General features: G+C 56.2%; 2 protein-coding genes across 2 annotated transcripts; both read right to left on the bottom strand.

Moving 5' to 3' along the window:
* Positions 1-384: 384 nt before the first annotated feature.
* LOC125162896 (uncharacterized) lies at positions 385-13,726 on the bottom strand. The gene is made up of 5 exons (XM_047854430.1): positions 13,669-13,726; positions 10,111-10,599; positions 9,698-9,819; positions 8,980-9,084; positions 385-510 (listed from the first exon to the last, which is right to left on the bottom strand). The coding sequence occupies exons 1-5, from the start codon at positions 13,724-13,726 to the stop codon at positions 385-387; spliced, it is 900 nt and encodes a 299-aa protein (XP_047710386.1).
* On the bottom strand, positions 12,554-15,835 carry MAFB (MAF bZIP transcription factor B). Its single transcript, XM_047854468.1, has one exon. It carries the CDS (start codon positions 15,462-15,464, stop codon positions 14,493-14,495), a length of 972 nt encoding a protein of 323 aa, XP_047710424.1. The 5' UTR covers positions 15,465-15,835; the 3' UTR covers positions 12,554-14,492.
* Positions 15,836-19,067: the final 3,232 nt, after the last annotated feature.

The raw sequence follows: 19,067 nt of genomic DNA, 5'->3' as shown, positions 1-19,067 counted from the left end.
AGGCTCTGACAGCCTCCTCAAGATGCTGGACTGCCAGACGGCAGGGACTCCAAAGCAAGGAGGCAAAGCCACATCCCTTGGGGACAGACAGACCTCAGTTCAAATCCTGACTCAGCCACTTCGCAGGAGGACTTGGGCACACCCCTGCTGGCAGGGAAGGAGCCAAGTGTCATCACCGGGAGGCAGACTCTGGGGCGCAGGGCCCGTTGCTCACCTACTACCCAGAGTGCCTTGAGAGGGACAGGCCAAAGCTGACAGTGCTTTGTGAACAGAGGGGCCAAGGCAGGGGCCGTTGGGGCAGGACTTGAATTCGGAGCCATGTTACCTTGGGTGATGCCTGGAGACTTCACCGGATGTTTCTCGAAGGTCTGAGCTTGGAGTGCCTTAGAAATCTCCTAACCAGCCAATTTTCCTCTGGAAAAGTAAGTGGGTACCAAAAATGGCGGACAAGGTAAGGATCACGAGAGTGAAGATGGAGAAGATGATGGTGGTGATGATGGCGGCCATGAGCTAACACACAGAGCACTACGTATCCACGGTTGTAAGCTCCTTCTGACACAACCCTGTGAGGTGGGGGCAAATATTATCACCCCATTTTACAGACGAAGACACTAAGACGGGGAGCAGTGAAGTAACTGGTCCAGAATCACACAGCTAGAGCATGTTGGAACGGGCACTCTGGTTACAGAGTCTGCACCCCTACCTGTAATATGACTAACTAGATTTACACTACAGTGAAAATAGCTATCGCTATTTATCAAGCCCCTACTATGGTCGGGAACCGTGCTAAGCATTCTCTGCAGGCACAAAAGAGATTCAACTCTGACAGGATCAGACTTCCTGTTCAGCTGATAGAAAATCTGAAACCTCCAGGTGAAAGCAGCCTTTCCACCAGGCCAGTAAGTTCAGATGTGGCCGTCATACCCAGCCAGCCTGACGCTGGGTCCCCCATCTTAACCACAGACACGCTGTGGTTCTGCAGCTGTGTATACGTGTGCACACACGCTCTTGCATAAGTCCACGTGCACATGCACACATGTGTACCAGGCCACGCTTGCCCCACGCAGACTGATGGAAACACAGCTTCCAAAACGCAACGGTGCTGTCACCACGTGAGGGACCCCAGCCCTTGGCCTGAAGACTCAAGATGTTCTCTCCAAAAAGTGGCTCCCTAAGTGGGAGGCAAGTTTGCATAGCGACCATGCCAGAAAATGCTGGCAAGCCCTGTCAGTCAAGGCTCCCTGGGCTCTGAGCATCTGGAAAAAGCCGGTGGGGGTGAGAATATTCGCACTCGGGGCTGAAACTCCAGCTTCTTTCCCACAGTACGTTCACAGCTGTAAAGCCTACTTCCCAGGAGCTCCTGCTGGGGTTTGCACACCGCCTTCCAGGGGCCTTCCCTGCCAATCAATTTCGGTGTGAATTCAGCCAGAGATCCTGGCCAGCAGAACCGGTTAGACCTGCCTGACAGTCTCCGTGTTGCAATGCAGGAGTCTGGGCTTGCGGCTAAGTCTATCCTTCCAGATTGCTTCTGGGAGCCTTTCCTGAAGTCCCACCTCCTTCCCAGCCCTCTCCCGAGCTCGCATCTTCCTGGGGTGACCCCTGACCAGACCAGCCCTGCCTGCGGTAACCACAGCACCCACCAGCCACCAGACATCTCCGCACATCCCTCCCGCAGCCGGAAGAAGAGGGCAACATATTCTCCACTTTACCAAGAGGCAACGGAGGCTCAGAGAGGTGAACTGAATTCCCCAGGTCCCCAGAGCCAGGGAGAGGAGGTGCTGGGTTTGCACCCAGGTCTGTCTGGCTCCACAACCCGAATTTCTTCTAGCCGCACCCCCCCACCCGCTTCAGCTCCAGTGAGGGTTTCAGAAACCAGACAAGGTCTTCCTTTTGGCATCTGTGACCCAGAAGTGATTGAGAAGGAGATGACCTAGAGAGGGGTGGATTAGGGGTGGCAGAGAACTTCATGGAGAAACAGCTCAGGTCAAGGGGCAGAGAGGCTGGAGAAGCCAAGGCAGGTAGGTGCTGGGGTCAGTGTGGCCAGAGCTCAGGATGTTGAGTGAAGAAGAGAGGGGCAAAGGCTCACAACGCAGGGCCCTGAAGGCCAGGCCATAGGATCTGGAATAGGTCCTGGATGTGATGGAGAGCCATAGATGGTTTCTGAGCAGGACTAGTTGCCAGTATCTCAGAAAAATTAATGTGAAAGCAAAGTCTCTCCTCATCCCAAGAAAAGAAAACTATACCTACATACCACGACAGATGTTAACTAGACTTACTATGGTGATCGTTTTGCAATATATACAAATATTGAATCATTATGTTGCACACCTGAAACTAATATAAAGTTACGTGTTAATTATACCTCAATAAAAAGAATTTTGTGAAAAAGCAATGTCCCTAGTGGAGCACAGGTGGCTCAAAAGGATGGTGGAGGGTGGTCTGGAGGGATGGGAGGTGCTCTCTTCTCAGAGTCAAGTTTTCACTGAATAAAACCCCAGAAGCATTTTTCACCCAGTTACAAATTCTACGTCACCTATCATCCAACCCCCAGGCTTAAGAGCATAATAGTTAAAAGCACAGACTCTGGATAAGAGCCTGCATTTGAATCCCAGCACTGCCACTTACTAGCTGTGCATCCTTGGGCAAGTTGTTTAACCTCATCCAGCAAAGGGCGACTATCTCCCTGCTCTTAGAGTTAGTATAAGGGTTACGTGAGCTAATAGCTGCAAAAGCACTTCACTGCCAGGCGTACGGAAAGCGTTTGGAAGATAGGGACCTTTGGGGCCACAGCCCCTGGTCTGCCCCTCAGAGGTGGACACAGGATGAGCCTGACATGGAGCCTGACCCGGGTCCTGGTCACCACTGAGTGCTTTGCTACCCACATACCATCGCTTTAACAAGTCCTGGCAGAATCCCAGGAACCAAAGCCAGGCTCACAGGTCTGCAATCTGCAGAATGAATCCAGTTCATGGCAACAATTTCATCGGATTAAACCTAATGCTTCCACTTTTTGAGAGCAGGATTTCTGGAGCCTTCTTAGTCTGGTGCACTCTCCTCCCACAGGCAAATGGAACAAGGAAGGCAGGCCATCCAGGAACACCCAACGGAATCAACCTTTTTGGCCATCTCGAGCAAAAGAAAGGTGTTTTGGATATATGAAGCCTGATTTCCAACTGATACGTGACTTCCCTACTATATACAAGTATACAACCCAGGGAGCAGTCACTCCCTGCTGACTCTGAAAGAGACAGAAGCTGGGTGGGCAGGCAAATACAGGTTCCCTTTGAGGTTTTCATCTGAGGGTCAGGACAGACTCTTCCCAGGGGCCTCTGTGCTTTGCTCCTGCCCTTTGACCTTCCCCAATTCGCCCCAGAATCTGGCTCAGCATCTTGGACTGCCAGAGCCACGGTGTAGGTGGAACTGAAATTTGAAGCATTGCTCTCTTCCGGGACAAGGACAGACTAGTGGGGCTGTTGCTTTTGCAAACAAGACAGTGACGAGACCAGAGGTAAGTTTTTGGAAGAGGACCCTGGCAGTCTGCGAGGGGCCAGTCCAGGGTGGGGCCTGGAAAGCGAGTTTATGAGACTCTGGGAACTGACCCAGAACAAAGTGGGGACATTCCAAACTGAGGTGCGGTGGTGGAAAAAGCCAGAAGCGTGCATCACAGAGGGGATATGAAAGCAGGTCTGCCCCCAAGAAACTGGCTTATTTCTCAAGAAATAGAACAGCACAAACTTGGAAAGGCTCACTTGCCAGTGGTCTTAGCCATCACCTGGAGACACACTCTCTCCCAGCTCTGCTCGGAAACAGGAGTCCCCTGACTCTATTTACCTAGCTATGAAATGGCCCTGATGCCTGATCCTTTCCAGGATGAGGTAAAGAGCCAAAAGTCCTAAAGAATGCAAGAGGGTGGGGTGGGGCCCGGGGCTGCTCACAGATGTGTATCAATTTCCCAGCCCCAATTATCCAAAAGAAATGTCCTCTAGAATCATGTCAACCTCTCTTCCTCTATATTCCGCTTTTATCTGTTGTTGTTGTGTTTTTTTAGGTTTATTTACTTTGAGAGAGAGTGAGCATGAGCAGGGAAGGAGCAGAGGGAGAGGGAGAGAGAGAATCTTAAGCAGCCTCCATGCTCAGCACAGAGCCCAACCCAGGGCTTGATCTCATGACCACGAGATCATGACCTGAGCCGAAATCAAGAGTCTGACACCTGACCAAACTGGAGCACCCAGGCCCCCCTGCCTTCCACTTTTAGAAAGCCTCTTCCTGCATCAATGAAACACAAAGCAAGAGCTCGGGGGAGGTTGATTTTGACTTGAGGACACTGAATACAATCTTTTCTGGATGTTTACAAAGTGTTTACCAAGCAGCCTGCTCTCCAAACCCTAGCAATTGCTTAAAACAAGAAAGCTGTTGATTTGCGCAGTGTTTTCTTTAAAAAAAAAAATCATCACAAATGTTAGATTTAGAGACATTATTTCTTTTTAAAAATAACTTGTCAAGGGTACAAAGTATTTAGGAGGTTTTCTTCTCAGCTCAGAAAGCAACAGGGAAAGGAGCCTTTTTTTTCTGCATGAGATTAAAAGGGGGGGGAGGGGTAGATAAATTGGAGAAGGGAGGGGGATCAGAAACAGGAGTGAGGCTGGTTAGTTCCCTGCCCTCTGAATCCCAACAAGATTCATCTCTGATCCACCCACCCCTGCCTTTTTCTCTTCAAAGACCCACCAAGAATCTAGAGGGAACAACCAGACTGGGTTCCATTCTGCGCCCCCCCCCAGCCTTCCCTCCCTCCTGCCCCCCCCCCCACCGCCCAGTGCTCCCTGACCTGCCTCTCATATCAGATGTCAGCCTCTCTCTTCACACACAGATACCAGAATGTGTCCCAAAGGGTACCACTGAGGGATGCAAGATTTTAGTGGATGATACACAAACAATGTTGTTGTTGTTTTTTTAATTAGCAGTATGTATTTTAAGGAGTATCAAAAAACTAGATACTGATAGGTGATAGATAGATAGATAGATAGATAGATGATAGATAGCTAGGACCTCAAAGCCATGCCTTCACAGACATTACCCCTTTCCTTTTTAAGTACATTTTATTCAACACATATTCATTCAACCGATTACTGGGTTATTGGGGTCTTACTGAGTGCCAGGCACCACTCATAGTGCTTAGGGACATGGGTGAACAAAAGTCATCAGACATTGCCCTCACAGAGCTTATGTGCTGGCAGGAAAAAGCAGAAAATAAGCCATAGATGAATAAATAATCCAGTGTTCCAAGGTGATTAGCATTAGGTGGGGAGGGGTGAGAAGAAAAGGGACAGTAGAGCAGAATAAGGCAGGTCGGAGTGCCCAGGGAGGCGGGAGGGAGCAGGTTGCCAGATCAGGTAGGGTGGTCAGGATAAACCTCATCAGGAAGGGGAGACAGATCTGAGCAAGGAAGTGAAGGGGGTGAGGGAGCTGGCCACAGCTCTCTCTGAAATAAGATGGTGCAGGCAGAGGGAGTACCAAGCACATGTCCTGAGCAAGGAGAAAGAAATTTCCCATTCCAGAAAGAAATTTAGACCTAAAATGTTCTTCCCTTACCCATCGGACTTGGATAATGCTTATCCAGGCTTCATATCCTAGCTCAAATATCACCCCCTCCAGGAAGCCCTCCCTGATCACTCTCCCCAGGCTAGGTCAGCTTCACTTTAGTACAGATGCTCTCAGAGATCCGGGTTGCTTTCTCCTTTTGAAACTCTACACCGATTCCTGTTACATCTAACTGCTCGCACGCTCTCTCTTTCCTGCTAGACTGTAAACTCCACGAGGATTGTTTGCTGGGATTATTTCTGGTTTTGTTCATTGTTGTATTGCCAACACCTAGCACAATGCCTGGCATATGGAAGACACACAACAAATGTTTGTTCAGCGATTGAATGGATAGTCTTAGGTGGCAGGCCCGGAAGCAGATTATTCGCTGAACGCAGGATTGTAGCAGTTGTGGAGAACTGGGACAGTAGGTTCCTTTGGGACCCAAAGTTTTGGTGGGCCAGAGCAGCTCCAGAAGCTGGAGCCCCTGCCATAGCAAAGCTGGATCGGATCAGCCCAGGAGCCCCACCTCTCTCTCGCACCCACCTGTTCACAAGCCGCCCCCCACAGGCCGTCTTGCCAGGATAGCTTCTGTCTTCACTGGAGAAGCCAAGTCTCAGATATTCAAGAAGCTTTTGCTCCCCCTTCAACTCTGCACCTGCAGCAGCAATGTTGAAAGGCTTCCTTTTGAAGCACGTAGGAGAATCCTAGGAGTGGCGACCAACCTGGGCATATCTGCTGGACTGCCTGGCCAGGCACGGAGTGGGCCCTGTGCACCAGCATAAAAGTGACCCTCACAGTGGTCATACTATACAATCATATCGTATGGCTTGGCTGTGACAGGTAACATGCAGCAGTACATGATTGACAGGGGCTTGTGGGGCGAGCTTTCCTCTCTTGCTTCCAGAGCTTTCCTCTCTTGCTTCCAGATCTCGAGTGCTTCATATAAATATTTATGGGAGTCTGTGCCTCCATTAACCCTGCCACTGCCACATTTCACTTGTTACACGGTGCTTGGGGGGCGGGGGGCGGTGTGAAGGCCAGTGCCCGAAACACAAAGCACGTATGTCTGTGGATGAGAACATGTAAAGACGATCATGGACCCAAATGCATTTTGTCAGGGTGTTTACATGTATGTAATCCTTGGCTTTCAATGCAAGCATAAATCCATACAGGTATATGCACAATCGTGTGCCTTTCATGCACACGGTGTGAGAGTGCAGATACAGCAGATAAGCGCATGGGGATTTAAGCGTGTGCACATACATGCCTGCCTGCCTCTGTGAATTTAAGAGCGAGCTGCATACATGTTTATGCGCGTGCCTGCCTTAAGGGTGTAAGCACATCTGTGTGCAGGTTCGAAGTTTCCATACTGCACCAGAAACAGCTTTGGTTAAACTAAGGATGATTCCATCAAAACTGCCTCACCTAGAGGCTACTGCTTTTATAGACACTTGCTCTGCTAATTATGATCCATTTGCTGGAAAGTTCAACTGAGAACAGATGAAAGGTGAGGGGTCTGTTGATTATGAAAAGCATCAATGTCCCAAGCTAGCAATGCCCAAGTGGGCCCCACCACACACACACACACACACACACACACACACGCACACGCACACACACATACACCCCAGGACCACCATAAGCTGCTGGCTTCTCCGTGAGAGACTGATGCTGTAGTTTCCCTCTGATCCCCTTATGTTTGTCCTGCTGTATCTCCAGGAGCCCATCGTCCATCTGTGTGTCTGGGCAGGGAGACTTGTGGGTGGAAAATGGTAATTATACCCCCAGGAAAGAGACTACCCTGTGCAAAGGGAATTAGAAAGGAAACTCTCCTCCACAAGGGCTATTTGCCACCCCTCATATTTTCCCCCACACTCTTCACCACCACCACCCCCCTCAGGTGTTTCAGATAAGGGATGTGAACTTGTGGAATCTGATGCCAAAAATACAAATTTTGGTATTGGGGGGGGACTCAAGTTTTACATCTTCTGCTGGGCAAGAGGTGCCTGGTCTGGGCCTACTTTTCCTTCTTCATGGACAATAGTAGCCCACACTTCAGAGAATTAAGTGAACCATTTTAACAGGACTAACCTCATGATCTGGCCACACCTCTTGTGCCCCATGACCTCGTGACCTCGCTGCCCCTTGTCCGTGCAAAGGGACATGTGTACCGGGCTCCAGCTCCCAGGACACCGAGGAGAGCCGATGCTGAGCCTTGTATTGGGAGATGCAGCCCTTTGCGGCCCACTCAGGGAAAGCAGAGCTGAGTCCCCAAGACCAATCCAAGCCCAGGGCCTTGCCTGAGTAGGAAACAGGTGCACGTAACCCTGGCAGGGTCAAGGCAGTGAAAGTGACATGAGAAGAAACAAGGGGACTTGAGAGTGAGCTCCTGATTCCCGATGGAGTCACAGGCCAGGCTCAATGCCTGCCTTGCTCTCTCCAGCTCTGAAATGAGCACCCCTAAGCTTCCCACCCCCCTGCCTGTTTACTGAAAGAAGTGTAAGCCCCTGTAAAACGCACAGAGCCCCACAGGGAAGGCACGGCGATAGAAGTTTTGAATTTGTGGACTTCTGCCCCTTTCTCACGCCAAAACTGGCTTCTTCCAGAAAGTATCAGGCCTCCTCCCATTGCTTCTGCGGCTGCCCCTCCAGCCTGAGGACAGGATCCCCTTTTTTGATACAAATAAAAAGGAATGTGTAACAAGCGGCTGCTACTTTACAGGAAAATAACTTCACAGGCAAAGAATGCAGAAAGGCATTCTGAATTTTGCCTCGGAACAAACCCTTATTAATAATTTAGGTGGTTTTCCAAATTGGAGCGGCAACTTATCTCATACATTTAATTTCTTGCAGGTGAGAACAGTCAGCTCTGATCTTCTTATCTAAATTCACCTTTTAAGGTAATTTGTGTCGCACGATGGAAAAGGGGACTTTAGATCCTGGAGAGACATAAGGTGTGGAAAATGCATGGGGAACACGGCGAAGGCACGCAAAGCACAGAGAATGTGTGCTCCCCAGCTGAGAGGAATGCTCTCCGTGGTCTGGATGCCTGCTCCTAGGAGCAGGCACAGAAGAAGGGGCAAAATTCTAGCAGCAGCCTTCTCCAACAGAAAGCTAGTTCTCTGAGCCAGGTAAGCGCCAGCCTCGGAAGCCTTATGGTGACTTCCTCCGACAAGCCGGTCCACCCTGGATCAGGGACTCTCCCTTCGCTGCAAGCTGGCAAGTCTCCTCAGAGGATTGCGCTGGGCCCAAGCTTGGGAGCAGCTCTAGGAACCAGACTGACTTCTTCTAGGAGGGCTGCTGTTGGAAAAGATGGTGTCTGCAAAAGGCGCCTTTTGAGGACTTTTATTTTGGTGGGGGGAGGAGGAGCAGAGTAAACCTCTAATCCTCCCTTCCTTACATAACAAATCCAAACACTGCTATCTCTGGGATGGAAGGCCAGGCCAGCAGACAGCAGGCTGTACAGGGAAGGGTTACGCAAGAAGCCACTTCTGGGTTTTCCTTTCTGAAAACAGAGGGGCAACGAAGCGGGGTTTGCATCTGCAAGTCTGCAAGGGCCCCGCTGGAATCTCCCAAGCCAGCTGTTTCCAGGGCCCTACCGAGACCGAACTTGAGTAGGGGTGGGTGGCAGAGGGAGTGGAGGGTTTGCCTGGCATGGCAAAAGCTGTGACTCTAGTCACAGAAAAGCCCAATAAATGACCACACTGGTGTGGTTCCTGGCACGCCCACGCTAGGCCTAAGAGGACAGGCGCGCCAGGAGAGTGGGTGGCATGGAGGTGGGCACCTCTGCCCGGGACTGGGATTGGCCCTGCCACAACAGTGCCCAGAGACCCTGGATCTAAGGAAGGCGGGCTGGGACCAATAGAGGGATGTGGGTCTAGGGCCCAGCCCCAGCTGCGCCGGCTTCTGCCACAGAGGGCCCGGCTTGGCCGGCGGGGATCCTGCAAGAGGTCGATCCCCAACAGCCGGGCTGCGGGTGGACGACGCGAGGGAAGGCTGGGGAATTGAAGCCGTCCAGGCGGGAGAGCCCAGAGCCACTGGCTTGGCCCGGTGCCCCACGGAGGCTCGGGGACCCCGGAGCCCGACTCCACCCCCTCGCCGCCGCTGCCCGCACTTACCGGACACCGCGGCCCCGGCTGCCTTAGCCCTTCCTCGCCTGGCGGAGTCTGAAGGCAGAAGGGACGTGGGGCCAAAACGCAGGGAGAAAGTTTTCTGCAGTGAAGAGTTCGCCAAGGAAGGGCTGAAGGAAAGGGAAATGGCAAAGAGTAGGGCCGCGGGAGACCCCACCGAGCGGGGCTGCAGCCGCCACCCCTGCGCGCGGGCCGGGACCCCAGGCTGCAGGTCCGCCTCGCCGAGCGCCAACCCGACCCCTCGCGGAAGGTGGCGGCGGCCGATCCCGCCCGCACGGCCTCCCGCACTTTTGTGCCACCCGGGGGGACGTGGGGGCTTCGCTCCCGCGACCCGACGGGGGCCGCCCCAGCCAGGGATTCGCCCGGAGCGAGCCACCGTCCCGGGGCCGTGTGCGTCTCACTCGGCGTGCGTTCCCGGCTGCAGGCGCCAGCCTGTCTACGTGGGACCAGTGCGGGCAGGGACGAGTCCCGGCGCAGGGAGATGTGGCCCCCGGGGTCGTGGAGGAGCGCGAGGACCCCGCGAGCAGGGCGCAGCGGCGGGAACCAAAGAGGAGCCGCGGGGCCGGGCCGGGCCGGGCCGGAGGGCCTCGGGACCCATTTCGCTCTTCTGCGCTCGCGGGCGCCGGCTCCGCGGCGTGGTGGCGGGTCGGGACGGCGGGCTGCGGGCTGAGACACGGCCAGGGCCTGCCCGCCCCGGAGTCTCTCGAGGTCCCGGCCCCCTCCGGTGCGCCGCCCGCTCTGCCCGGCTCTCGCCTGCGTGCGTCCCGGGGCCGATTGGTGCCCAAACAGCGGGTGGGTGCTGGGACTGACAGCGCCCGCCCGCGAGGGTGTCGGTGTGTGTGTGTGTGTGTGTGTGTGCGTGTGTGTAGGACTGCGAGGGTGGTTGTAGGCTTCTCAGAGATGCAATTGGTCACTCTGAAACTGCCTGACCCACCATGTCATTCTAGATGCTGGTCGCTCACTGGGCTGGTGTCTGTGTTTCCGTGCTCTGGGGAAGGGAAACCAACGCCTTGGAGTCTGTGACCCTCCCCAGCCCAGAGGCTTTTTCAAGCAGAGTCCAGGTGGCTCTAGAAGTGGAAGAAGCCAGTCCTTTGGGATTATTCCAAGGGGAGTCAAACCTCCGCCAAATGGAACCCAGGTGATCCCCCTTGGTCTCCAGGTTCGTACAGCGGGGTTTCTTCAAGCTCTCAGCCTGGCCAAAACCGCTTTCGCCCCACAGGGGATACACTTGTACATTTGGCCGTGCTCTTATCAGATTTGTGAACGTGCCCTTGAACACACAATTACCCAACTAATCACACCCCCTTGCTCCTTCATCCATGTGCACTCAGGTAGAGCGACTTCACAGGCAGACGCGGCCACCATCCCTCTCCCCGGCCTCAGCCAAAGCCTTCTGTGCCAGGCGTATCTTTGGCTTGGTGAAATGACCTGGGCCTTGGAACTTAATTCAAGCTAGAATTCTACTAAACAACACCAAAACGCTATTAAATGGATATCACTGCCGGTAGTATTTGCATCCTTACTTTCCGGATTTTTTTCCCCTGGTCTGTCCTTACCAGACCGGGACCACCACGCCCAGGATTCTGGGAATCCCAGGCCAAAATCTATTCCCTGCTAGTTTTAGCCTTCCCTTCCTTCTCTCTGGCTCTTCCCAGCTCTAGTTCCAAGATCTGCTGCTGGGGTTTCTGACCTCTCCCCATTCAGGTCCTGAAGTTTCATGTTAGGAACTCTGGGCCACAGAACCCCAGGGCTGGAAGGCTGAGTCTCTTGGACTATAGATATTGGGTCTGAAGATACCAGAAGCCCGTTGGACCCAGCCACTGCCAAAGGAGCAGAGAAGCTTTCTGGATTTGGGGGCAGGGGGTGGGTAATCCCACTCCCACTCTCAGACATATCTGAGGCCAACTCTGAATTATAGACAGGACTGCAAGAAGGCTGAGAGGGGTTTTGGGTAACCTAGATGGGAGATCTTGACTCTTCTGAGCGTCTGGAAAAGGGAAGGTCTGGGCCCACCTTCCTGTCAAGGATGTCCAGTTTGCAGGGTGGCTACACCAGAATGATGCCCCAAGCCCCCTCTACCTCCCAGTTTGGCAAGTCACTGAAATCCTGGTCAGGACATGCAGTGCCCTTCTGTGGGTCTGAGGGCTCCAGGCCTGAGTGGCATGTGTGCCCAGGGCACACCACCCCCCAGAAAATAGGTCCGCAGGAAGGGCTTCCTGTCTGAAGAACCTTACCCTGAAAGCCCTGGTGCTGGGTTCCACCTGCTTCTCCAAGTCCTGGGGAAGGAGGCACAGGGCAGGCAGGCGTTCTCACTCTGGGCAGCAAGATACGCTGGGCAGGAGAAAGTTGAGAGCCTTGCAGCCCAGGGAGGAAGGCCAGAGTGGCAGGGCCAACTGAGCCTGATTGCCAAAAAGACCCCTGTTTCCCCATCAGGAAGCTCCGGCTTCTGGGCTTCTTGGGATCGGCCGATCTGTACCTCAGAGCCCGCAGGCTAGCAGGCCAGTCCTGATCCTCAAGCCTGAAAGCCTCCCCAAAATGTGTCCCCTCTCAGTTCACAAACCCGCTCCCAAATGAGGTCTCTACCTAGAGTGAGAAGCAGGAACATATTTGGGGCTCATGTACATACACACTCACAAGCAAGGGAGAGAGTTGCCCAGACCTGGTCTGTTTCTCCATTGGCCAGGGAGGGTGAGTGTCCCCAAAGTGATTCGACTCTTAAAAAGGCAAGAGAAGAAAGTCAAAGTCAGGCGCACACAGAATCCTCTAAATAAACACCATTTCCATGGGTTTAATAAGCAAAATAGGAAACCATTTTAATAACCAAAAAACAGAAACCAGTCTGAATAAAACTACAATAGACTAGGTTTTAATATTTTCATATCATAAGCAGGGTTTGAAATTGATCCCTTATTTTACATGAAATAAAAACAAATTTCTGTTGCAGCAAATTTGATTTCAACACAGTTGAATCCGTAAAAACCAAAGCTCGTTTCTGATGCAGGACGAATATCCACAATATTTAAAACTGCAAGCACCATGCGGTTCATACAATCTTGTTATTACTGTTAATTTATCAACTAATACAAACTCAAAAATGCATCCGGCCAGCAGCGCCAGCAATCTCAAATGGGAACTAAAAAATACGCTTTCGTTTTGGTATTTTTGTCAGTGCAACTTAAATCCTTTTACTGACCTGCAGGAAAAAAAAAGGTAATAAAGAAAAACACCCAGATTTTCCCTATAACTACTATACAACTGAAGGGGGTGGGGGGGGAACTCACCTGCTAGCTCAAAAGCAGGGAAAGAAACACACAGAACATGTTGGTCTAAAGGACGCACTTGAAAGTTGCAAAATTACTTGCCAATGGTTGGGTTTCTGGTACTTTCTGAGTGTGGCGGTAGGTTCAGCACACGTTTGGGTCACCATTGGGCAGTGTCCGGGCTGGTGAAGCCACTCACCCTAAGAGCACCGCAGCCACAGCAATTAGTGTGGATGGACCTGGAGGGCTGTGAAGGGACCCTGGGGTGATTCCGACTGCATTAAAAAGCACATAAGATCTGTTTTCCTTTCCGTTCTTGTTAAGGGTGTCAGTTTGGGACACCCAAATTAGCAAGGTAGGCGTGAAGACATTCCTGGGCTGTGCTCCTCCCGGGTGCAGAACTGGGCAGCTACCCTCTCCTGATATTCAGGAACTGGGACCCGGGTCCTCTTTCTGTCGACACCCACAAAACTGAAAACTGAAGCGGAAGGGACAAGAGGACCGAATGGAGACGGGGAGAGGGGAGAAAACATGCAACTTCCAAGGGTGCCCCAAGACAAAGTTGTTTTCTGATGCAAAATGCCCAGAACTATTTTTTTTTTTTTACTTACAAAAAAATAATGCCATAATAATAAACCCAAACGAAGACACTCAGCTTGCTGCCACGTTCTCTAAGCTGTTTGGCGGGGCGGTATTTACAAGCCGACAGCCGGGACTGAACCCCGGCAAGCAGCCGCCGGAGTTTCTGAACTGCCATCCCTTCTCACTCAAAGAAACAAGGGGGTTATGATCCATGATCAACGACATGCTAAAAGTTAAACAAGAAAATGGTACAAAATAGAAATTATTACCATACATGTCCAGCATGCAGGATTAATATTTTTAATGCAGATTTTCGTATTTTTTCTATATAATGGAGCAGGCAATAAAACTGATGAGAATAGCGCGCAGAACGTCCTAACTGAGGCCCGCGTCTCGGGGCTGAGAGCCAGTGTTCTCCGGACCCTGGACAGACAGGTCCGTCTGTCCTTCCTTCCTTCGCTCAGCCTCGCCTCGCGCCTGCCGGACGCCAGGGTCCCTCTCCTCTCCTCTCCTCGCTGCTCTCTTCCTGGGTTGGACTGCGCTCCGGGCCGCGACGCAGCGGCCCCGGCTTAACGCGCAAAGTTCAGAAAGCCAGGAGTCTCCAGACGGCCTTGGCGACTCCTCGGGACTATGCCTCGCCGCCCTCCAGCCTGGAGGAAAGTTGCTCCGGGACTTCCCACCCCCTCGTCTGGCTCTGGCTCTGCTCGAGTCTAGGAGGCGGCGCTGGCGCGCGCCGCTCTCCTCTTGGCCAAGGTCCCCTGCCTGCCCGCGCGCCCTCCCGTCGCCCGCGTCCCGCGCGCCCTTCCTCCCTCTCCCTCAAGTCAAACAGGTCAAGGCTGGGGCCGTGGCAGGGACAGGGTCCGGGGGGAGTCCGGGGCGGGGGACACGGGACGGGGAGTCCGGGCCCGGGGCATAGGGCGGGGGCCGGGACCGGCCACGACTCACAGAAAGAACTCGGGAGAGGAGGGGCTGTCGCTGGTGGAGCCCGCCTCCCTGAAGCCGGAGTTGGCGAGTTTCTCGCACTTGACCTTGTAGGCGTCTCTTTCGCGGGCCAGCCGGGACACCTCCTGCTTAAGCTGCTCCACCTGCTGAATGAGCTGCGTCTTCTCGTTCTCCAGGTGGTGTTTCTGCTGGACGCGTTTATACCTGCACGACTGGGCGTAGCCCCGGTTCTTCAGGGTCCGCCGCTTCTGCTTCAGGCGGATCACCTCGTCCTTGGTGAAGCCCCGCAGGTGGCGGTTCAGCTCGCGCACCGACATGGACACAAGCTGGTCGTCGGAGAAGCGGTCCTCCACGCTGCCGCTACCACCAGCCGCCGTCGCCGCGGCGGCCGCGTGCGGCCCGGGCCCGGGGTGGCTGGTGGGCAGCTGCTGCGCTGGGCTGGCTGCGCTGGACGGCGGCGGCGACGCTTGGTGATGGTGGTGGTGGTGCGGGTGCGCGTGCGGGCCCAGCTCGTCGTGGGGCACGCCGGCGCCCGGGTATGCGTGGTGCGGGTGTGGGTGGTGGTGGTGGTGATGGTGGTGCGCGCCGCGGAAGCCGTCGAAGCTCTGCAACGGCTGTGGCACCGGGTGCGAGCCGATGAGCGCCTCCACCGCATCCTCAGGCGTCAGGTTGAGCGCCTCGGGGTTCATCTGCTGGTAGTTGCTCGCCATCCAGTACAGGTCCTCGAGGTGAGTCTTCTGTTCGGTCGGGCTGAAGCTGGGCGACGAGGGCACCGAGCTACACGGCGTGCTGAGTGGTGTGGATGACACCGAGCCGGCTGGCTGCAGGCGCGTGCAGGGCCGGCCCGGGCGCTCCGCGCGCCCCAGCGGCTCCTTCTTTACGTCGAACTTGAGCAGGTCGAAGTCGTTGACGTACTCCATGGCCAGCGGGCTGGTGGGCAGCTCGGGCCCCATGCTCAGCTCCGCGGCCATCGCTGACGCGAGGCGCAGCCGCCGCTGCCGCCCGGGAAACTTTGCGGCCGGCCGGGGCGCGCCGAGCCGAGAGCGGGGGCGAAGAGCCGCGAGCCCGGGAGGCGGGGAGCCGAGGGCGCAGCGGGCCGGGGCCGCCGGCCAAGCCTTTGTCTGGGGACGCGGCGGCGCGCCGGAGAGTCCCGAGGCTGCCTGCGCCGCCCCAGAGCTCGGGGCTGTGGCCGCGCCGGGGCCGGGCCGAGTCGGGAGGGGCGGAGAAGCAAGCGGGGCGCGCGGCTGGGCGGAGGGGAGGCGCCGGGCAAGCGCCCGCCGCTCGCTCTCTAGCTCTCCTGCTCTTGGGCTCTCTCGGTCGCAGCCGCTCGCAGCCCGGCGGCGCAGCTGTGCTGGATCCGGCGCCGCCGCCGCCTTTTATCGCCTTCCTGATGTCACCGGGGCGCGGGGGCCAGGGCGGCCCAGAGCTCTGGCCAATGGCTGCACGGCCCCCGCGGCCCGGCGGCGCAGGGCGGGGCGCGCCTGACAGCTCCTCCGCCCCCCGCGTCAGCTGACTGGCGGCCCGAGCCGCCGAAGAGCCGCGGAGGCCTGGCCGAGGGCTGGAGCCCAGTGGGACGGCGGGCCCCGGCCCAGCCCCCCACACCCTCCAGGTCCCGGTCCCCGCCCGCTTGCCTTTGGGGCGCGCCCCCCCCCTCCGTGGGCCTGGCCGCCGCTTCCACCCCCTTCGCGTGCTCCCCTCGCTCTTTACCCCTCGCTCCCCACCCCCAGCCCCTGTCACCCCCAAGGAAGCTCAAAAGGAACGCCGGGACGACACCTCTCGGGCCCTTTGTTCCCCAGCGTCCCCCGCCCAGTGGGGGACGTTCCGTGCGCCGCGCGGCTGCGGGGCCGTACGAGTGTGTGCGGTGGTGCCTGCCTGTGTTTCCGCAGATCTGCGCGTAATTTGTGTGCTGGGGGTGGGTTTGCGGCTCCAAGAGTTGTGTTCAAATCCAACTCTTAGCCTCAGGGGACCCTCGGGCTAAGCAGGGGCAGTTCCCCTCCTGGCAGCTGCAGGGGCCGAGACACGAGATGGGACTCCCTTGCCCAGCCGCTCCCCGCGCTCGCCCCACGCACAAAAGCACAGGATGAAGGAAGCGGGAAAGAATCGGCCGTAAGGCTCTGGTTTCCTTTCCCCAGCCGGACGCACGGAGCCCTGAGCTCCGGAGGCTGGGGGCTGAGGCCAGCTCAGGACGGTGCTCCGGGTGGCTCTCGGCTGCTGGGGAACCGACCCTGTTTTTGTTTGAACGTTTTGTAACGATTTAGCAGATCTCGGCGTCAGCGGGCCGCGAGAGGCTCAAACAGGCATAAAGTGCGACCCCAAGTGGCCACTGTGCGCAAAGGCGCGCGGAACAGCCCGGCCCGCGACTGGAAGGCTTGGACGACGCTTCGGACCCAGCTGGGTCTTCCTAACCGGTCCAACCCGGGCCAGCCCAGAACGGAGGCTGTGTGTGCACCGGGGCCCAGGACAGGTTCCCCTAGAGCCACTCACGGTCCCCGGGTCCCGTCCTGGGACTCAGCCGCGAGTTCGGCGCGGATCACGGCGCTTGAAACTCCAAGCCCCAGCTCAGGGCGCGGGGGAGAGGGGCTGGGGGTGCTGGGATCCCCCTCGGCAGTCCCCTGCGCGGGACGGTCCTGGGCCGAGTTTAAGTCTGTGGCTGAAAGCCGAAACGCCACAGCGAGGGGGCCCAGGGCTGTCCATGAGAAACCTCAGAGCGCAGACGGGGAGCCCACAGCGCACCGCACTGGGGATCCAGGCAGGGCTCGGGCGCCGTGCACCCTCCCAACTCGGACTCAGTCTGGCCCGAAATAAGAGCCTCTTCCCCGAGACTCCGGCCCGGGCGCAGAAACCGGATAAATCGCAGATTCGCTGTACCCGGAGACCCGACCCGCCTCCCGCGTCGCCTTCTGCTCTTCAGCTTTGGGCGCGCGCAGCGAAAGGCAGGAGAAGCGTGCAATGGGTGAGTGTGTCCCAGCCGCTGCCTGTGCAGAGCCAGCACGACTGACGGCGCGTGTAGGGGCCAGGTGAGCCACACCAGTGCGGAGACAGCCAGGTTTTTTTTTCAGTGTTAGAAGGTAAAATAGTTTGCCTCCAGCTAATCTGAAAACTCTCTTCTTTTGCGCCCTCAGTCAGGCTGGGGTGGGGTGTGGTCTTGAGCCGCCCAATTTTTAGTAAAATGAATATATTTGAACCAAAACTTGGACTGAAAGGTTTGGATCAGCAACTGTTATTCTGGAAGAGCGCGTCTTCAACCCTTTGCGAGAAGCGTGCTCTCCGCAGAAACGATTCGGCGATCTCCGGGGAGAGTTTGGGCCCTGCGGCTGCTGCACCCCTGCCCGAAGCTGGGCTCCAGGGACGCGCACCCTCCCTCGCCCGGTAGTGTTTGGATGCGGTGAGAGGACACTCGCACCGCCGCTCAGCGAGGGAACGTTTCCAGGCCGTCTGGGGTCTGCACAGACTAGGGCTCCGGCTTGAGGCGGACAGGGCGTGACAAACGCACTAGGCTCTCTCGGTGCCGACTGACCCCCAGCCGTCGGCGACCTCCTTCTGGGCACTAAAGAAACCCGGTGGCGCAGAGGAAACGCCTGACGCTGTGGACTTCTGCGTGCGCACCGCGGCGGCCGGGCCAGGGTCACCCCCGGTCTGCCTGACCTTGGCTGTCGAGGACAGAAACCGGAATCTCAGCAGTGTGGCCAACTAGGCCCTAAGGGTTCCTTCGGCCCGGGCTCCGCGGTTCCAAGCTTCCCGTCTCCTGGGGCGTCCCGCCGCCGTCTCAGGGTCTCTAGAACTCGGGCTTTGTCTGGGCAGATGCTGTCCTCTTTGTCCTGTGCCTCCGTCTCCGTTGCGGTCAGTCCCCTCCCCTGGGCTCGGACTGCGATATCTCCGTCCAGCCCTAGGTCCACCGTCCCGCCAAACGCGGTTTTGTGCTGCTGTCCCAGCCAAACCAGTCCTTCCTCTCTCACCCCACCCCAACCATCTCCAAAAAATGTTGGAACTGAGGGAGTAAATGAGGCACGAAGATTGCTCCGGAGTGAAGGCCGCTGCAGGACAGCCGACCCCACTTCTCAGTGAGACCCCAGGCCGGCACCTGCTACGCTCCGCCGCGGAATCTCGGCGCCCCAAACCCTATGGCCTCCGGCTCCCGACAGCCGCTGCCTGCCGCCGCCTCCCTGCGCCTGGGGCGTGCGGGGCTTCCGGTCAATCGGTCTACGGGCAGTTCCTGGAGGCTGCACTCCTTGCCTAAAAGACTAGCTGGGAGAGAGGCGGGGGTGGGGGGGGATGGAAAGAAAAGAAAAGGAATGGTGGGAGAAGTGGAGAGTGGAGGAGGAGCGGCAAAGGGAAGGAGGCCAAAGACACAGGAGTAGCGCGCGGAGCCCCAAGCCTCTTTTGAATTGAAGCCGAGGACTATCGGCGGCGCCCAGAGCCCTCTACCGAACAGTTTGCTGTCTTTTGCCCCCAAAACTCCAACCTGAAGTTTTCACCCTGACGCGACCTCCTCCCGCTACCCACCCCAAGTTGGGCCAGAGGGGATGCGTCCTGGGCGCACCACCTGGGAATTCTTCAGCTACAGTTAATGAGCG

The sequence above is a fragment of the Prionailurus viverrinus genome, chromosome A3 (assembly GCF_022837055.1).
Source record: "Prionailurus viverrinus isolate Anna chromosome A3, UM_Priviv_1.0, whole genome shotgun sequence".
NCBI classification, from domain to species: Eukaryota; Metazoa; Chordata; class Mammalia; order Carnivora; family Felidae; genus Prionailurus; species Prionailurus viverrinus.
Note: the sequence above shows the minus strand (reverse complement) of the source record. Positions and strands in the feature narration are given on the sequence as shown.

What these genes read in the sequence shown, in the direction of transcription:
- LOC125162896 (XM_047854430.1), bottom strand. Translation starts at nt 13,726, where the DNA reads ATGGCAGTTCAGAAACTCCGGCGGCTGCTTGCCGGGGTTCAGTCCCGG. An exon ending in AGCCGGGGCCGCGGTGTCCG is followed by an intron (nt 9,085 to 9,697) that starts GTAAGTGCGGGC and finishes CTCTGTTTTCAG; the next exon opens with AAAGGAAAACCCAGAAGTGG. An exon ending in GCAGTGTTTGGATTTGTTAT is followed by an intron (nt 511 to 8,979) that starts GTAAGGAAGGGA and finishes TCTGTGTGTTAG; the next exon opens with CTCATGGCCGCCATCATCAC.
- MAFB (XM_047854468.1), bottom strand. Translation starts at nt 15,464, where the DNA reads ATGGCCGCGGAGCTGAGCATGGGGCCCGAGCTGCCCACCAGCCCGCTG.